At 41.8% G+C, this 17,394-nt stretch overlaps 1 protein-coding gene across 1 annotated transcript in view; it reads right to left on the reverse strand.

Moving 5' to 3' along the window:
* The window catches only part of lmtk2 (lemur tyrosine kinase 2), a 107,630-nt gene that overhangs the window by 50,291 nt on the left and 39,945 nt on the right, over nt 1–17,394 (reverse strand). Inside the window, exon 6 of the mRNA XM_068003494.1 lies at nt 16,901–16,988. Within this exon, the coding sequence (XP_067859595.1) occupies nt 16,901–16,988 (88 nt within the window). The remainder of the gene's footprint in view (nt 1–16,900; nt 16,989–17,394) is intronic.

The following is a 17,394-nucleotide window of genomic DNA, read 5'->3' on the forward strand; positions in this document are numbered from 1 at the left end:
GCGCAACAGAGGGCAGGGAGCTACCTGGAAAGCAGATTCACCAGACTATTACATGATAGACAGCCAACAGTAGCAGTGGCTTGGGCTTAGTGCTTTCCAGCCACCACCTTGGATGACAAGGAGGAGTGGCCCAGGAAGGAACAAAAGGAGAAAGAATAGTTGAACACTGAAGCAGCTGAGCAGTGCTAGCAAGAAAGTCATTGGAGAACAGTGTAGCATTTGCCAATGTGTCTATAATGTGTAATATTATTAAGTCCATCCCCAACATAAATACTTTTAATATATGCTTCTTTGGTCTGAAGAACAATTTTATGACTCCCATTGTTTTTGGACAAGGCTATAAGTGAAACGACTAGCTCGGAAATGGACAAACATAAAAATAAACAAACAGTCACAGTTACAGTTACATACAAAGCCCAAAATGTGAAGCGGAAATTAGATGATGCCTTGAGTAAAAGCCTGAAATCAAAAACTTATAACTGGCATTGCAGTTTTTTTTTAAAATATACACATATATAAAAACTGCAAATTCAGGTTGAAGTGTTAGCAAGTGTCATATAAAACTAACGAAAGAACCAAGTGTCTGTAAAATACATGGCTAAGCATGCCAAATGATAATTAGCGGATATGTAATACTCTTGTTGAAATAGAGAGTAATCAAATTGCTTGCTACTATAGGTCAGCATCAGATGAGGGATAGCAGATGTAAATGGAATTCATAGAGCAAGAGATTTTCTTTTTGAAAGATCACTGGACCAGTGTACAAAAAAAAAAATCTAGGGAAGAGAGAGGTAATGGTACACAGTCGCATTTATTTTCTACAGTGGAATCTCCACTATCCACCCCAGGCTTGTGATATGCTAACATATGCAAGGTTGTCAATGAGAGGAGATGCTGTCATTATTACTAATGGCTGAACGATCAAAAATAAGCTGTCTTTCAAAAGCTAGCTAGGTGCACATGATGTCGGAATCAGCATCTCTTGGTTAAAGCAGACACAGGTGTTACTGCCAAACATATGCGAGGCAACTCCTGCTATTGTGTCTTTGTTCCAAAGTCTTGATAAGAACATACAAAATAGGAGCAGTAGGCGGCTATAAGGCCCCTTGAGCCTGCTCCACCATTCAATGAGATCATATGGCTGATCTTCAACCTCAACTCCACTTTTCCACTCGATCCCCATATCCCTTGATTCCCCTCGAGTCCAAAAATCTCTCTCAGCCTTGAATATACCCAACGACTGAGCATCCACAGCCCTCTGGGGCAGAGAATTCCAAAGATTCACAACCCTCTGAGTGAAGACATTTGTCCTCATCTCAGTCCTAAATGGCCGACCCCTTATCCTAAAACTATGCCCCCTAGTTCTAGACTCTCCAGACAGGAGAAACAATCTCTCAGCATCTACCCTGTCAAGCCCCCTCAGAATCTTATAGGTTTCAATGAGATCACACCTCATTCTTCTAAACTCCAGACAGTATAAGCCCATTCTACTCGACCTCACCTCATAGGACAACCCTCTCATCCCAGGAATCAATTAGTGAACCTTCGTTGCACCGCCTCTAAGGCAAGTATATCCTTCCTTAGGTAAGGAGACCAAAACCGTACACAGTACTCCAGGTGAGGTCTCACCAAAGCCCTGTACAATTGCAGCAAGACTTCCTTACTCTATTACTCCAACCCCCTTGCAATAAAGGCCAACATTCCATTTGCCTTCCTTATTGCTTGCCGTACCTGCATGTTAAGTGTTTCATGTACAAGGACACCCAAATCTCTCAACACCAACATTTAATAGTTTCTCACCATTTAAAAAATATTCTGTTTTTCTATTCTCCTGACCAAAGTGAATAACCTCACATTTCCCCACATTATACTCCACTGATCAACAGTCCTGTTGTGAAAGCTGTCTGGATCTAGCGATATGGCAAGCTTTCCCCAATTCTTTAGTTCAATCCTATGTCCAGGTCACTGTGGTGAGAAAGGACTCAAGTGGAACAGTGTGTGTTGATGCAAAAAGCATCTCAAATGACTTTTGTTATTTTGGGTCCGAGGAAAACAGTTTTAAATACTGGGGAGAATTAAGGGCCGTGTTGTGTTTTTTTGTAAATCTGATTTACTCTTGTTCTTGTATAATTTTACTTCTCAATAAAGCTGATCCATAGTTTTTAGCCTGAGCTACACAGTCTGGCAGTGTGGTATTTTCAGCAGAGATCAGGAACACATGGAGAGTGGGCTGTCCTATTTTAGGTGCAGACCTCAATAGTAGAAGACCTCATTGTTCGCCTGTGGCAACACTGTCTAGATACCTTTCACAATTTGAACTTCATTTCACGGAAAGCATGGGTTTAACAACAGGAGCTGACTTTTGCATTAAGCACACAAGTAAAAAGTACTGGCAAGAAGCTGGAATTGCAACAGTGAGGACAGACAGTTAACCTGAACAACAAATAAAAGCAACTCCACTGCAAATACCAAAAACGTAAAGATAGCACAATGCATTAACTAAGCAGGGAAAATTTCTGTTCAATCACTAAACAGTTTTTGGTTGACGTTAATAATTACCTGCAATTATTTGGCAAAATTGCAACGCCATTTTTTCTCTCTACAATTTTACATACTATTTATGTGTGAGCACACTGCACTTTGACCATGTACATATTTAACTGCACATCAACACAATTCTGCAAGGGAATGGGGAGGGAGGCAAAAAGCACCACACCAAAATAAAATGTAAAATAGCACTGGCACCCCTCATCCTGATAAGTCCAAATACACCAAAGAAATATGAAACAACCTCATCAAACTCACACCCACCATCCCTTTCTGATGACACAATGAGGATGATACAAGTAATATCACTGCCCCAAACAGTATTGGTAGTTCTACATTGTAGTACTATGTACAGCACCAGTCCAAAACTACATTCATTACACAAGTTCCCTTTCAGCTATAATCAAAGTTCAAATGAAATACTGCACAGGAAATTATTTAATAGTTATTCCACTCATGGAGAGCTGTATAATTCACCTGTGACCTTCACTATCAAGCTACAGTCTCCTTCACACGTGGGAGAAATACACTTTTCTACAGTAGTCTTACAGAATTTTTTTTATTCACATTCTTTTCTGCTGTTCGTGGAAAATACCTGTGGTCAGACTCAGCTCCAGTCCCTAAAGCGGTCATTCCTCAAGCATAACTAGGGATATGATACATAAATTCAAGCATACAAATGCACAGACTGAACATTCACTGATGGCACTGAGGATTTAGATAGCAATTGGAAATAGATTGTAGCACTTTAGGGCGTGATCAAGTAACAAAGGGAGACTTATTGCAGAATACACTTCTGTGAAAGTCAATCAGGAGGACAATGTCTGAACCTTTGATTACAGCTGATGAGTTTTTGATGTGAAAAAGGAAATGAATAATTCAAAACGCAATGCATTCTCTGCCTGAACCAGTCAACATGGGTCATTTCAGTAGGGTCAATGAGGAAATATAACCACTTTACTTGGCACCCCAGAATCCAGTCCTAAAGTCCTTCTAGATATTAGACCTAAAACTTAGTTCTATTCCAGTGGATGCAACAACCACGACAGCACTTCACACCCCTCAAAGGTGATCTCTCATACACCCCGATGACTAAATTTATGGAGAATTACTTTTGAAGCGCAGTAACTATTGTTGAATGCAGCAGCCAGCCTGCTTGCACACAGCAAAGTCCCACAAACAGCAATGGGATAACTGACAACTTAATCTGGTTTTGGTGGCATTGGTTGAGGAATCATCTTCGAATAGTACCATGGGATTTTTGACGCTCACTTGAGCAGGCAAATGGGGCCTCGGTTTAACATATCTGAAAAGATAGCACCTCTGACAATGCAAACTCTTTTCTCTTTCACTTGTGCCATTGGTATTTCTAAATTATGGAACCACAACATTCAACAAGCTCAGCTGAGAGGTCTTTTCCAAAAGAAATTTGCAAGACGCCAATCCCAACTATCCAAAACCACAGAAGCGCTGCCAATTGTTGTCATTTATTTAAATGAAGCAGCTTTTTTGTAAGACAATGGGCATAATTTTAACGTGGCGGGAAGTCAGCGGGTGGGGGAATAGTCGTGTGGGAAACCTGGAAACATTTTCTGCGCAAGGGCTCGCGATTAAATTGAAGGCCCTTAATGTTACTTCCGGGTTTTGAGTCTCTAAACTGCGCAGTGGGCGTACTGCGCATCCGAATGATGTGCTGGGAACAGGAGTATTTAAAGGGTCATTGCAAGCATGGATTTTGAAGGAAAGAGGAGGAATCTTCAGGAGATACAGCATCCCCGGTGTACGGCAGCACCCCGTTTTAGCGACACCTCTCGAGTTGCTACTGGCTGATGTCAGGAGCAGGAGGGATATACTATACCCAGCTGATCGGTGGAGGTGCCCTGCCTCTGCCACCAAAAGGGCGTGGCTGGAAGTGGCAAAGGAGCGGAACAGCAGGAGCACAATAGCAAGGTCGTGGGTACAATGCAGGGAGCGCTTTAATGACCTAACCAGGTCAGGAAAAGAGTACATTTACTGATTCACCTACATCCTGTAGTGTACATTCCCCCCTCCTTCCACTCTGACTTGCCAAGCCTACTCCAACAAATCACTCCTCACACCCACTTAAATCTCATCAACTTACCTTCACATTCTGTGCACTTCCTCACCTCCCCATCTGTGAACTCACCACTCCCACTCACCAATCCTGATATTGTATCTGTTTCATTGTCAGCCTCACCCAAAGCAATGCATCCATTGGGTGACCACGTCACCTTCACTCACTCATACGTCTGTTCTTTCTCCCCTTGTAGGGGAAGAGAACACAAAATGCATGGCAGGAGTAGGATTGGAGGGGGGCCTCCTCAAATAGTGGCCCTGACAGATGCGGAGGAGGCGGCGTTGGATCTGAGCCACATGGTTGAATGCCTGGCTGTCTGAGATGATGTGGAGATGGTGAGACTGGCAACCTGCAAACGGCTGATGACAGAACTTTAATATCACATCGTGAATTGATGTCATCAATGATTGATTTGTTGCATACTTCAGCATGCTCTTTGCAATCTAACTTCTGCGATGATTTTTAATATTGCTTTATGTTCTCTTCCAAGGTCTTCAAGAATAGATGAAGCACGTGCCATGGAAGAAGGCGATTCCTCAGAGGAGCTCCATTCCTCTGAGGGTGCACCGTCACATCACATCCAGCCATGCAAGAGCGCAGATACTGTGACTTCGGTGGGTCCTGTTAGGCAGATAGTTGGATTGTCACTTGCTAATTCAACACTCAAATGTGCACAAGCAAACATCGGTGGCAGGGCCAGCTGTGAAGAGTCTGCGTCCGAGGGTGGGGGGGGGGGGCGACGATGCCTCTCCAAACTGTGCTCAGCTGAATCCAGATGATAAATCCTGAGCAACATCGTTGAATGCGAATGATCGAGGTACAGCTCCACCTTTGCAAGGTAATGGAAAAGATGTCAAGCACACTCTCCGCAATAGCGGATAGGATGGAAGAGTCCAACTCCATCGCTAGTGGATTGGTGGCCCAGGAAACACGGGAATGTCTTCAATGGAGAACGGCAGCCTCCACTGAGCTTCAAGCATGGCTCTCTAATGAGTCCATTCAGGCCAGGACAACGGCCTTGGGGACTCTGGTTGCCAACATGTCTGCCACCTTAAACAGGCAGACAGAAACTTCATCTATGGCCTCAGAAAGTGACACATCTCACCAGCCTGCTGTCCAGCAGAGTGGTGGGAGTGATGTAACGCTGGCCCAGGAGAGGGATGGTAGCGAAAGGGGACATGGAAGTAGGGACTCCAAAGTGCTCCCATGTCTCACCTGTTGCCCTCCCCTCAAACCAGTACCTGACATGCTGCCTTCTCTCCCAATGGCTGAGTCTGCCCCTGAACAGGTGCAGGTGGAGCAGTCTTTGGGGGGGGTCCTCACAGGCTCCAAAACCCAGAGGTCGTAGGCCAAAAGCATCTAAGCAGTCAAAGCATGAATCTGAGCAACCTGCCACTACCTCTGCTGAAGCCACAGGGAATGCACCAAGTAGAAGTGCTAGGAAGAGGAAGGCTAAGGTTTTGTAATCACCAAGGGTCTTTGATGGAATGTTACGTTTTTCATTTATTTGTTTTTTGTTAAATGCACAATAAACGTTGTAATTGTCACCACCACTGCTATGTCTTGCCCATTATTGAGTCCCTTTTGTGGAAGCACTCTGCCATATGCTTCATCATGCCAAGACATGATGCCACCCATTGGGCGCGTGTACATTGCATGTACGCATGGTTGAAGGACTTTTGTGCAAATGGAGAGGAAGGGGCTGGTGTTGGTTGTTCCAGGCGGCCTGAGTAGTTCACTAGCTTCACTTTTCAGATCTCATTATGGGAACCTGTTAGATATATGAGTGAATCCCTAGCATCACAAGCAGCCATGTGTGCCGCAGCTCTGGCAATGGGTTCCCCATCTTTGTCTTAGTCTTCCACCTCGTCTTCTTCAATATTGCCGGCAGATGAGGATGCTTCACGAGCGTATTTGCGTTCCTCCACCTGTAACCCCCTCTGCTAAGCCATGTTATGCAGGACGCAACACACCGCTAGTATTCTGCACACCCTCACTGGAGTACTGAAGGGCGCCTCCAGATCGATCCAGGCACCTGAAGCACATCCTCAGCATTCCAATGGCTTGTTCAATGACAAACTTGGTGGCAATGTGTCCGCTGCTGTGCCTCGTTGGTGGGGTTTCTTACACGGGTCATGAGCCATGTCTGCAGGGGGGATCCCTTGTATCAAGGAGCCATCCCTTAAATCTGTCTTGTGAGTGGAAGAGGGCCGGGATATCGGACATGCGCAAAATGAAGGAATCATAGCAGCTGCCAGGGAATTTGGCACACACCTGCAAAATCTCTTCCAGTGGTCGCAAACCAGCTACACATTGATGGAGTGATATCCCTTTCGGTTGATGAATTGTCCTGGCTCATGTGGAGGTCCTCTGATTGCTACATGTGTGCAATCAATTGTGCGCTGCACCAATGGGAAGCCAGCAAGAGAACTGAAACCCACTGCCCTCAGTCAGGCTGATATCATCCTGGGGAAGTTGACATAGTTGGATGCCCTGGCAAACAAGCTATTCATGACCTGTCATACATACTTATGTGCAGACGACCGAGACACTCTGGAGATGTCATTGGTGGCACCCTGGAAGGAACCAGAGGTGAAGAAATTGAGAGCAGTGGTGACTTTAACTGTGACGGGCAATGCATGGCCACCAGGCCCAGCTCTGCATGAGGGAGCGTGCAGATATCTGCGACCACCTGACAACTCAAACTAAGCCTTCGTAGGTACTGCTCCTCAGATGTCCAGAAAGCTCAGCCACTGCCTGTACACCCTCTTATGTGGGTAGTGCCTCATGACATCAGCCCCCTCTCTGCTCTTCTGCAGGAACCTTGTGTCGCACCTCTTGTCTTGTGGACCTGCAACTCCCAGAACTGCATGCCGTGCCTGCCGCAGATGGTGATGTGCCTCCCCCTCAGATGTACTGTTGAATCGATCCACTGCGCTCCTCATCCTCATGTTGTCAGTTTGAGGGGTCCAAAACGTAGGTAAATATGTCTGAACACAAGAATTCTCAATGTGAACAAAAAAATCTCAGTCTAAACACAAAGAACTCCCAGCTAAAGGTATGTCTGAAAGAACCAAGTGCCCTGCTGCAAAAACTCACCTTTTATTCATGTGTCAATCACTGGTTTAAAAGGTCCAAATGATGGTTGGCTGCAACTGGCCTCCATTTCCATGGCTTGTTTCAGAGGCCACGGGAGACACGTTCAGGAGAAATTTAAATGGTTTGTGTAACTTAATACACAAAAAGTTAATCCCCTTAAGTGCTTTAAGTACATTAATTTGCCCTTTAAATATCAGCCCGTTGGTGGGACTTCCGCGTGTCAGAAGCACGTGCACATCCAAATGCATCCGGGTCAAACCCAGAAGTGGGCGCGCGTTGGAGCCGGGATGGTGTCCCGCTCCGAAATCACAGAATTATCGCTCCCCGCCCGCCCCCAACCCACCCGTTCTTGGGTGTTAAAATCTACCCCAGTGTTTTGACAATGACAGCAGATAAGCAATAGATAACACTGTATAATTTGCCCTAGATGGCAGCAAACAGCTGCTTATTTTTCCCGCTAAAATAAGAGAGCCTGTCACTCAGCAAAACAGCAACTGGTGTATTGCAGTACACACCAAATGGGAAGGCTTACGCGTATGAACAAAATGTACTGAGTCAGGAGGTTCCTCTTACAGAAGCACTCGTTTACAGCTCAGACTCCATTGCTTATCCATCTTCCTGCCAAAAATATCATGCATACCAGAAAGCCTGCTGTGATCTATGCTCATAATGTGAAATTTCTCAATATATTTCCTGCAGTTCTCTCTTCCAAACCCACTTTTTCATTTCAGGTTTATATTTAAACTATTCTATCTTTTTACTTGCCTAGTACTGAAGAACTGATGCCACTATTTTCTCAAGAACTAGATGCCGCCCAAAAAAAAGCCAGCCATAAATCTTGTCAACACCTCAAAGCATTTATTTCACTCTTTTGATTCTGCAACCAAAAGCAATTCAGCATCAGAGTGAGCCTGCTTACAACAATTTTTCCTCCCATAAGTTATGCTCAAATACATTTTTTGTTAGTTTAAACAATTACAATGGATAATAACTTAATGTGGAAAATGATTAATGAGTGCTAATCACAGTATCATACAACATAGCAGACCATTTGGCCCATCGTGCATGTGCCGGCTCTCTGAAAGAGCTATGAATTAGTCCAATCCCCAGCTCTTTCCCCATAGCCCTGCATTTTTTTTCCTTTTTAAGTATATACCCAATTCCCTTTCGAAAGGGATTATTTGAATCTGCTTCCAACACCCTTTCAGGCAGTGCATTCCAGATCATAACTTGCTGCGTGAAAAAATTCTCCTCATCTCCCTTTGGCTTTTTTGTATATCAAATTTATGCTAACAAAGTTGGGATAATCCAAATATAGGCAGTAAACTAGATCAACATTTTGGTTTTCGGTGAATCCTACCTCAACCAAAAATATACTGGTCATAGTATTCTGTAAGAAAGTATGCACTGTAGTAGACTAAAACATTGAATCATCAATTGCGAAAGTTTTAATTGATAGTACATTTGGATTTTCTCAAAGCATGCTTACATCAAGATGGGCTTTCTACATACAAAGTTACTGCATTCCAACAATTTATAAAATATGACTTAGTAAGTCTTCCTTTGACTTGAAAAGTTTTAAATATGTGTTTTAAAGGCAAACATTTACACTCGATACATTGTCAAAAAATTCATGCAAGCTTTTCACTGTCTCCTTTGTTGTGCAAATTAATTTTAACTGGATTTAATTAATTTTCTTACACATAAAAAAGCCATTACATGATACAGAAAACTGTTGTCGATACGTCTGGTAATTGATCATTCAGCAATGTCACATTGCAAGATTCCTGACTGTCATCACAGAGGGTCTTTGGTGTAATATGTTTAAAATGTTGCTATTGAGTTAAACTGAGCTCTCAAGGGCTCAAATTCAAAATACAGCAGGGCTGGGAGATGGGGAATAACCTTCAAATGGGATACTTCAGACAACACAAGTTAATTTGGACATTTCAGAGATCATTCATACCTATTCAGGTTTAGATGACTAGTTTCATTTAAGCTCTGTATCTTGAAATAATGCCTCCCGAGATCAGAATTAATAACACGCAGAGAAAAAACCCATGATTAGTGTCAATCAGGTCTAACAAAGGCTGTGAGAAGGTATGTATTGACCTGAGCTGGGAGTTAAGATACAGGTTTGCCCAGCTGTAAACTGACCCAAAGAGAAATAAAACAGAAAGAGAACCTTCTGTCCATTATTCAGGATAACATAGCATGCTTTTGTTATTTTGTGTTGTTATGGGAAACATTGCAGAAGAACTTTGAAGAACCTAGAAATGTTTAGTTACGTGTATTCTGCAAAATAAACCCACTTCTATATTTGCCATCAACCTCACCTTACCAGAGTTTTCATCAGTTCCAACTATTGAAGAACCATACGTGGGGCACATGCAAGTTCACGGTAACTAGTTCGTATGTCAAGGGGGACACATAGTTACATCTCTTGGGTTACCCTATCATACAAGTATATAGTGGGCAGTAGCTCGTCAACTCCAGAACACAAGAGGCATTCGATCCACTTACACCACTGAGCCAGAGAAGGTATCTACAACAGACCTGAATTTGGGGCACGCAAGTGGTATAATGCATATTCAAGGGAACCAGCTCATATTGGATCACAAAGGCTGATTTGAATGTCCATAAGCCTTTTACCCTTTGTACCAGGAAAGACTAAATTTACGATGCTGACGAAATCAGAGAGTGTTAATTTGCGCAACTGAAAATTTATGCCAAGTACAACTGGCAAAATATCAAGGTTCTAGTGTCAGGCACAAAACTATTTCTGTCTTAGCATTGTGCAGTCATAGTAAATTTCAAAGCTAGTTCGACAAGATAAATATAGATCATGTGATATGAGGTTCAAATGAAGAAAAATGGAACGAACTGCCAAAACATGTATATGGTTCAAAAAAGCACTACTTAGCCCTCAAGAATATGCATTCAAATGTTTTAAACCTCCTTATTATAGTTGCCTACAAAACTGAAACAGCTTTTCAACAAGGTAAAAATGTTAACACTCAGCTTCAACTGAATTCAAAAATTTAGAACATGCCTATCACAACATAAACATATGTTTAAGAATTGATGCTAACTACATTTTCTTGTATGTCAAACTTTTCAATTTCATAGTTTGCTCAATTTAACCATTAATTTATCATTTCCAGTGAGCTGTCAAATAGTGGGTTATATTCAATATAGAGAGTATAAATAGATCTTATTGAGAGCGCTTGACTGCAACATTGTCCCACCCATTCCTACCCTATAAGATAAAAGCATTCTGGTTCCAAAAAAATCAGTTCCTTTACTTCAAAACGCTGCCACAAGAGAGAATATTTCAAGGACATTCAGCCCTACTTGTCCCAATCAGCATCATCAGTATTCCACAAAGTCTACTGTCAACTAGAGAGATCACTGTATACAAACCTACTTGGCAGCCTGCAAAGAAAAAAAAAACTCTTGAAGTTACAAAGAGATTTCAGAAACTGGAATTATTTTCACTGTAACAGAGAAGGTTAACGGAAGACTTAATGGAGCTTTTTAAAATTAATGAAAGGTTTTAATTGGCTGAACAAGGAAAGAGTATTTCCTCTGCTTGGGGGAGTTGATGTGAAGGAATCATCAATTTATAATTGTCACAGAGAGGGAGGAGAGGGGTTAGGAGAAATTTCCTTTGCTCAAGCTTGTTGTTGGAACATGAAATGTTTTCCCACTGGGAGTGGGTGAGGCACAGGCCACTGCAAATTTTGAGAGAATTGGATAAATATTTGGAACAGAGGAGAACACAGGAAAGACTAGTTCTGGATTGCTCTAGAAATAGCCAGCACAAATATGATGGGCCAAATGGCCTCCTTCAGTGTCGTCTTCTTCAGTTCTAGAGCTCATTAATGGTGCCAAACCATTAACCATTGGCATGGACAAGATTGGCCCATTCCATGCCAGGATTCATCTTCTAGGGAGATCAGAAGGTGGGTTTAAATGAAGACCCTTTAGACCATTTGATATCATCCTTCCAGAATACCCACCCTACCAATTCCCAATACAGCAGCTCGCTTTTTGTTTTAAAAAAAAGAGTTCAGTGTCCCGGCCTCAAGCAGCCTTCCTGGCAACGTGCACCATCACCTGCAGTATAAAGACTTATTTCTGAACATCTGCCCTAGATTTGTACTTCGCAGCCGCTGAACCCTCTTTTCCTGATGCCCTGGAGTATCTGACGGTAATGTTTAAGGTTTACTTTCTCTAGCCCATCACTTATCGAATATACCTGCAAAAGAAATATCCCTCCAGGCTGAAGAGCCCCTGGAGCTCTAGGTGATCGAGCCATTCCTTAGTTTTTTTCTCCAACTTTAGGGATCAACCTTGTTGCTCTCCCCTGTCCTGCTTGGATTCCCCAATGTACAGGCATTATTGGCTTCCCCACAGTATCAGCATCTTTAGCTGTACACGAGCCTACCAACAATCCTACACCATGCCTAAATAGGAAGAGTTATCATTCCAGCACAGAAATGCTGCGGAAATACTATTAAAGCATAGTGCCCATTGATGTGAATTTCCCATGGGGGAAGCATGGCGTTTTCATTCTGAGGCAATCAAACGTGACACAGTGAATCATTCTCCTGTATCATTATCCCACCACCATTATATACTGGAGAATCATCACTGCATTACACAGATCTTCCCCATTTCTTTTCAACTGGTGTAAAATATTCGCACATCTACAAATGATGAGCTGACTGGAACTTAAAAATGCAGTCTGTTATTTGAATTACCTCAATAATGCACTCAAGAGTCCAGAATCTTAATAAGGGGTCAGACAAATAACTGCATTCCAGAATCTCAATTTAAAAAAACATATCTGCAGTCAAATACTGAATGCCAGGACAATGAACGTAATCCCAGTACTCTGATGGTACCATACAAACTTGTTAAGAGTTGTCACACCCTCAACTGTTAATCCATGTATTATTAATTGACTCCAAATCTAGCCAGTAGATGGCACTGCACTCTAATGGGAGATAGATCAGCTTCAGTTCAAGTTGAACATCAGTTAACTGCATTCGCTCTTTAAAAACTCAACACTGGTTATATGTGTCAATTGATACATTAAACACCATGGCAGGCCAGTTAATATAGCAAAGCATTAAGGAATGCTGTGGAACAGTTGCAGAAATCAACCATCATATTAACAATGACTTTTAGGATGATCGGCACCATTTCTCTCTCAAATTCACATCATGGTTTGATGGTCATGTTAGTAAAGCAGGAATATACTCCTTTCCTCCTTTCCCCCCCCCCCCCCCCCCCCAGTCAGAAGTGTCTGGTACGTACAGAAAATGAATGCAAAAAGGGTCACCAAAAGAAGAAATTTATGTAGAATTTCTATTTGCCCAATACAGAGTTCTTGCTCCTTCCCCTCTCTCCTTCCCCTCTCTCCAATCCCCACTTCACTTACCAAGCCCAAAGAGCTTAGGCACAGTATGGTAGGCCCCCCCCCCCCCCCCACCAGCCCAAATGCGTGGCGAGGTACTGCTGAAGGTTAATTAGTTAAACCGCACAGCTTACCAGTACAAAGTACAGGTGAGCTTCCCGCCATTAGTTCAGTTACGCCCACTCTACCAATTTGGCTCGCATGGCTATGCCCTATCTGGAGCTAGGGGATGGGAGGGAAAAAGAGGGGGGAGTCCCAGCCCCCAATGACAGGTTACCCCTCCAGGTTCCATTAATAAGCCAGGCTGCCTGGTCAGTCATCAACAGTACCGTGGAATACCATGGACCTGCCTGGTTCATAACCCAGACTTGGTTCCCAACCTCTATCACCAGGTGTATAGTGTTGGGAGCCAGTCAAATCCAAAATGGCCCTGCTTACTCACTATTTCCCTCCACCTTTCACCCCCCCCTCTCCTCCTTCAAGGAGGGCAGTCACTAGTGAGCAGAGAAAAAAAAAATCAGCGGACTTGCCCAAGGCAATTTATGATAAACATGTACAGTAAAATGCAATTATCAAGTTTTTGTTACACATAGATTCATGCACATAGCTACTAGCTTAGTGCATATATGAAACGCAGTGTATGTATGGAATAAAAGAATTGAGCATTTGAATCACTTATGTGTTTAAAAAAAAGACTACATCACTTAACACCAGCAAAACTGAATCTGGCACAATGTGTCCAATGGTAATATGCCTTGGAAAAGTAATAAAATTTGCTGAAGAGGTGAAAGATGAGAAATGAAAGAAGACGGTTATCAAGGATACTTTTGAACAGGATGTTGCGGCAGGTACTGCTAGAATTTAAATCATTTGATGTAACAAGCTATTGTTTTGTATGAAAGCACCTCCAAATATGGTCTAATACTCAGGTGACATATCAACGGGTTATAATAGGTGCTTTCATGCTAGCTATCACAGCCACCTGCTTCAATACTCTAATAAACAGAGTGTAGCTGGTAATTTCTGCCCTTTTCTTCCCCTACTTTCTCTCAGTTTATTTACACTCCAAAATGTAATTTTTGAATTAAAGCTCAAGTACATCTCTTTTTTATCTTACTAAAGATTGCATATTTTGATCTAGTGCTTGTTCCCAGCTGTTGGGTTAATCCTGTACAGTATCTACTTTTCCTTTCTGACTTGTATACTCTTGCAAATCAAACACAATGTATGTTCATCTTTCAAAACCCAAGACGAAATAGGAATGACAGTAGCTGTGTTAAATTACAATACTATGCTGCACTTGAAAGTTGATGTCATGTAATGGACTTCCACCCACTGCTCTCAAACTGACCCAATGCCACTAACCCTTCTGACCCAACCCTAACACCCATGATAATTTTCAAAGAATCAAGTATGCCAAACTGTAGCAGCAAAGTAATATATTGGTCACTGAGATACTCAAAAAAATGCAAAATAAAGGTCTAAAAACAGACAAAATTCTATCTGTAGATATAATGTTACAAGTAACTTGTTAGAAAAGAAAATGTCAACTGGAAAACAATGTTTAATACTTTCAATATGAAGTATTACATAACAATATAAAGTCTTACACATTATATACTGTATTTGCAAAAAATGCCAAGTGATGCCTAAGTTCCACTTGAAAGTGAAGTCATTCTACACAACTAGTATGGCAATTGGAAAATAAAGTTTACACATGCCTGGCAGCCGATTGCGTGTGGAAAACGCACAGTGGTTATCAGCATGCATCTTCTGCATACTCAAACTCACTTGAAGTTTGGCTTTAGAACTATAAAAAAAGACATTGAATCACCCTGTGAATCACACCAACATCCATAATTGCCGTCACATTACAATATCTTCTCATTCTTCACAGTTCTGGCATAATTTGTAACTCAACATGGTTTCAATTTATTATTGCAAGAATATTTAAAATGGTAGAATGTGCATGGCTACAATTTCATATTAAGATTAAGAATATATTCTGAAACCGCTCAATTTTCCATATTCTGATATATCTGAAGCATGCAAGACAATCAATCTGTAACAGGCAGAACTGCACATGTGGTTTTGTCTTACGGAAGAAAATGGTACTTCAGATACTAACAAATTAGATTAACAGGAGATTGCATTTATATTACAAGAATAATTTAAAGATTTCTCTAAGTACAGGAGCAGTAAAATGACAGCCGACACCGCTAATGACATTTGCATACCTGTGACCCATCCACACGCATCAGGGGAATGCAAGAAAGCTTCAAATCTTTCTAAAGATGTTCTTTTTCCTTCCATGTATCTGGTTTCTATTAACCCCTGCACCCTCCCCCCCCCCCCATCAGATCCATTCAAGATCAATTCCTTTACCTTTTCATTCCACACCATTTAAAGTCTACCGAACATGCTTTTAATATCACTCATCTTTAATGGATCTCGTTCAAGAACTCCCTGATTAAAACCATCTTATTCCTCGTGTGATCCAGGTCCCAAACAAATTCCTTCAAATCACTATCTTTCCTCGCTGACGTACTCAGTCTCAAATGGTCAGATATTTTGATGCTTCTGAAAGCAGTGAATTGCTTAGTCTTTATCCACCTGCTGTCCATTGATTCAATTCTTTAACAATACTGCGGATGTAGTTTTCACATCTTCACAATTACTAATCACTTTCTTTTTTAAATATTATTCAAATAATAAAAAAACAGGACAACACAGTACACCACCAAAGAATTCTAATGCATATTGGCACAGAAATCAAATGCGTAATCTGCACAAACATACATCAGCAACAATTACAAGCAATTGTTAATTATTCAGAAGAATGTTATCTAAGTGGGGGTAGTTTCACAGCTTCAAATGGTTCAATAAATGCAAGTTAATTGGGAAAATATAAGCATCAAAGGGAAAATGACTCTGGGGAGAAAGCACCACCAATGCAAGTATTTCTTATAAGGACGGTTAGGAAAAATTGTTTAATACATCTCTTCCCTATGGGAATATTGACATTGCTTCAGGTCAGAAAGCAGCTGGTTGTGACTAGACAGGTCAGGTCGCCTGACTGGAAGACATTCAGCAGGCCCCTCCTCTGACCAGCTGCTTTAAAGACAGATTGGATCAACATTATAGAATCATAGAAGTTTACAACATGGAAACAGGCCCTTCGGCCCAACATGTCCATGTCGCCCAGTTTATACCACTAAGCTAGTCCCAATTGCCTGCACTTGGCCCATATCCCTCTATACCCATCTTACCCATGTAACTGTCCAAATGCTTTTTAAAAAGACAAAATTGCACCCGCTTCTACTACTGCCTCTGGCAGCTCGTTCCAGACACTCACCACCCTTTGAGTGAAAAAATTGCCCCTCTGGACCCTTTTGTATCTCTCCCCTCTCACCTTAAATCTATGCCCCCTCGTTATAAACTCCCCTACCTTTGAGAAAAGATTTTGACTATCTACCTTATCTATGCCCCTCATTCAGGAATAGGAAGGATGCAGATACAGCCTGAAAATATGTGAACGGTTCGAAACCATATAAGAGCCTGTTGAACTAGTACTGGGCTCTTTGCACTATGGCTTACTGATATTATTTAATGCAGAAACTGACGAACAATAATGCTTCACCCCATTAGAAGGGACGGAAGCTGCTAGCAACTTTGCTGTGGACAACATCATTGAGAATGTTAAACTCACCAACAGCTGACTGTTTACTTACCAGCTGACAAAATTCAAACACCAGCAGGTAAGGGACAGCTTCCACACATTGCCCCAAGCAGTAAAGCACATTTGGGTGCTGCAAAACCCTGAAATTGGAAAAAGATTAAGGTTTGCATGCAAAGCAGTTTCATGCAAAACAATTCTTACATCTTAAACTCCATCTATCTTAGTAAAGTATTTTGATCGTCTATTATCTCAACAAAATTGTTCTACCATTCAGCTCCTGGCAGTACTTTTACACAACTACAGTATCTCAAAATATCAAAACAATGTGATTACAGACCAGGTTCCATGCAAAAACACACAGTCCTGCAGGTCTCTATTGGCAGAAAAAGATCCAAATGCAAGGACATACTTTAACCATTTGATAATTTTGATAACAAAAACTATTGTGCATTCATTCCCTCCCATCATTAAGCTCAGTAAAGGGCAATGCAAGAAAAGGCTCCATATTCAGAACATTTGCGATGCACAATTCTGTTTCTTACATCC

This window comes from Heptranchias perlo, chromosome 22 (genome assembly GCF_035084215.1).
Source record: "Heptranchias perlo isolate sHepPer1 chromosome 22, sHepPer1.hap1, whole genome shotgun sequence".
Lineage (NCBI taxonomy): Eukaryota > Metazoa > Chordata > Chondrichthyes > Hexanchiformes > Hexanchidae > Heptranchias > Heptranchias perlo.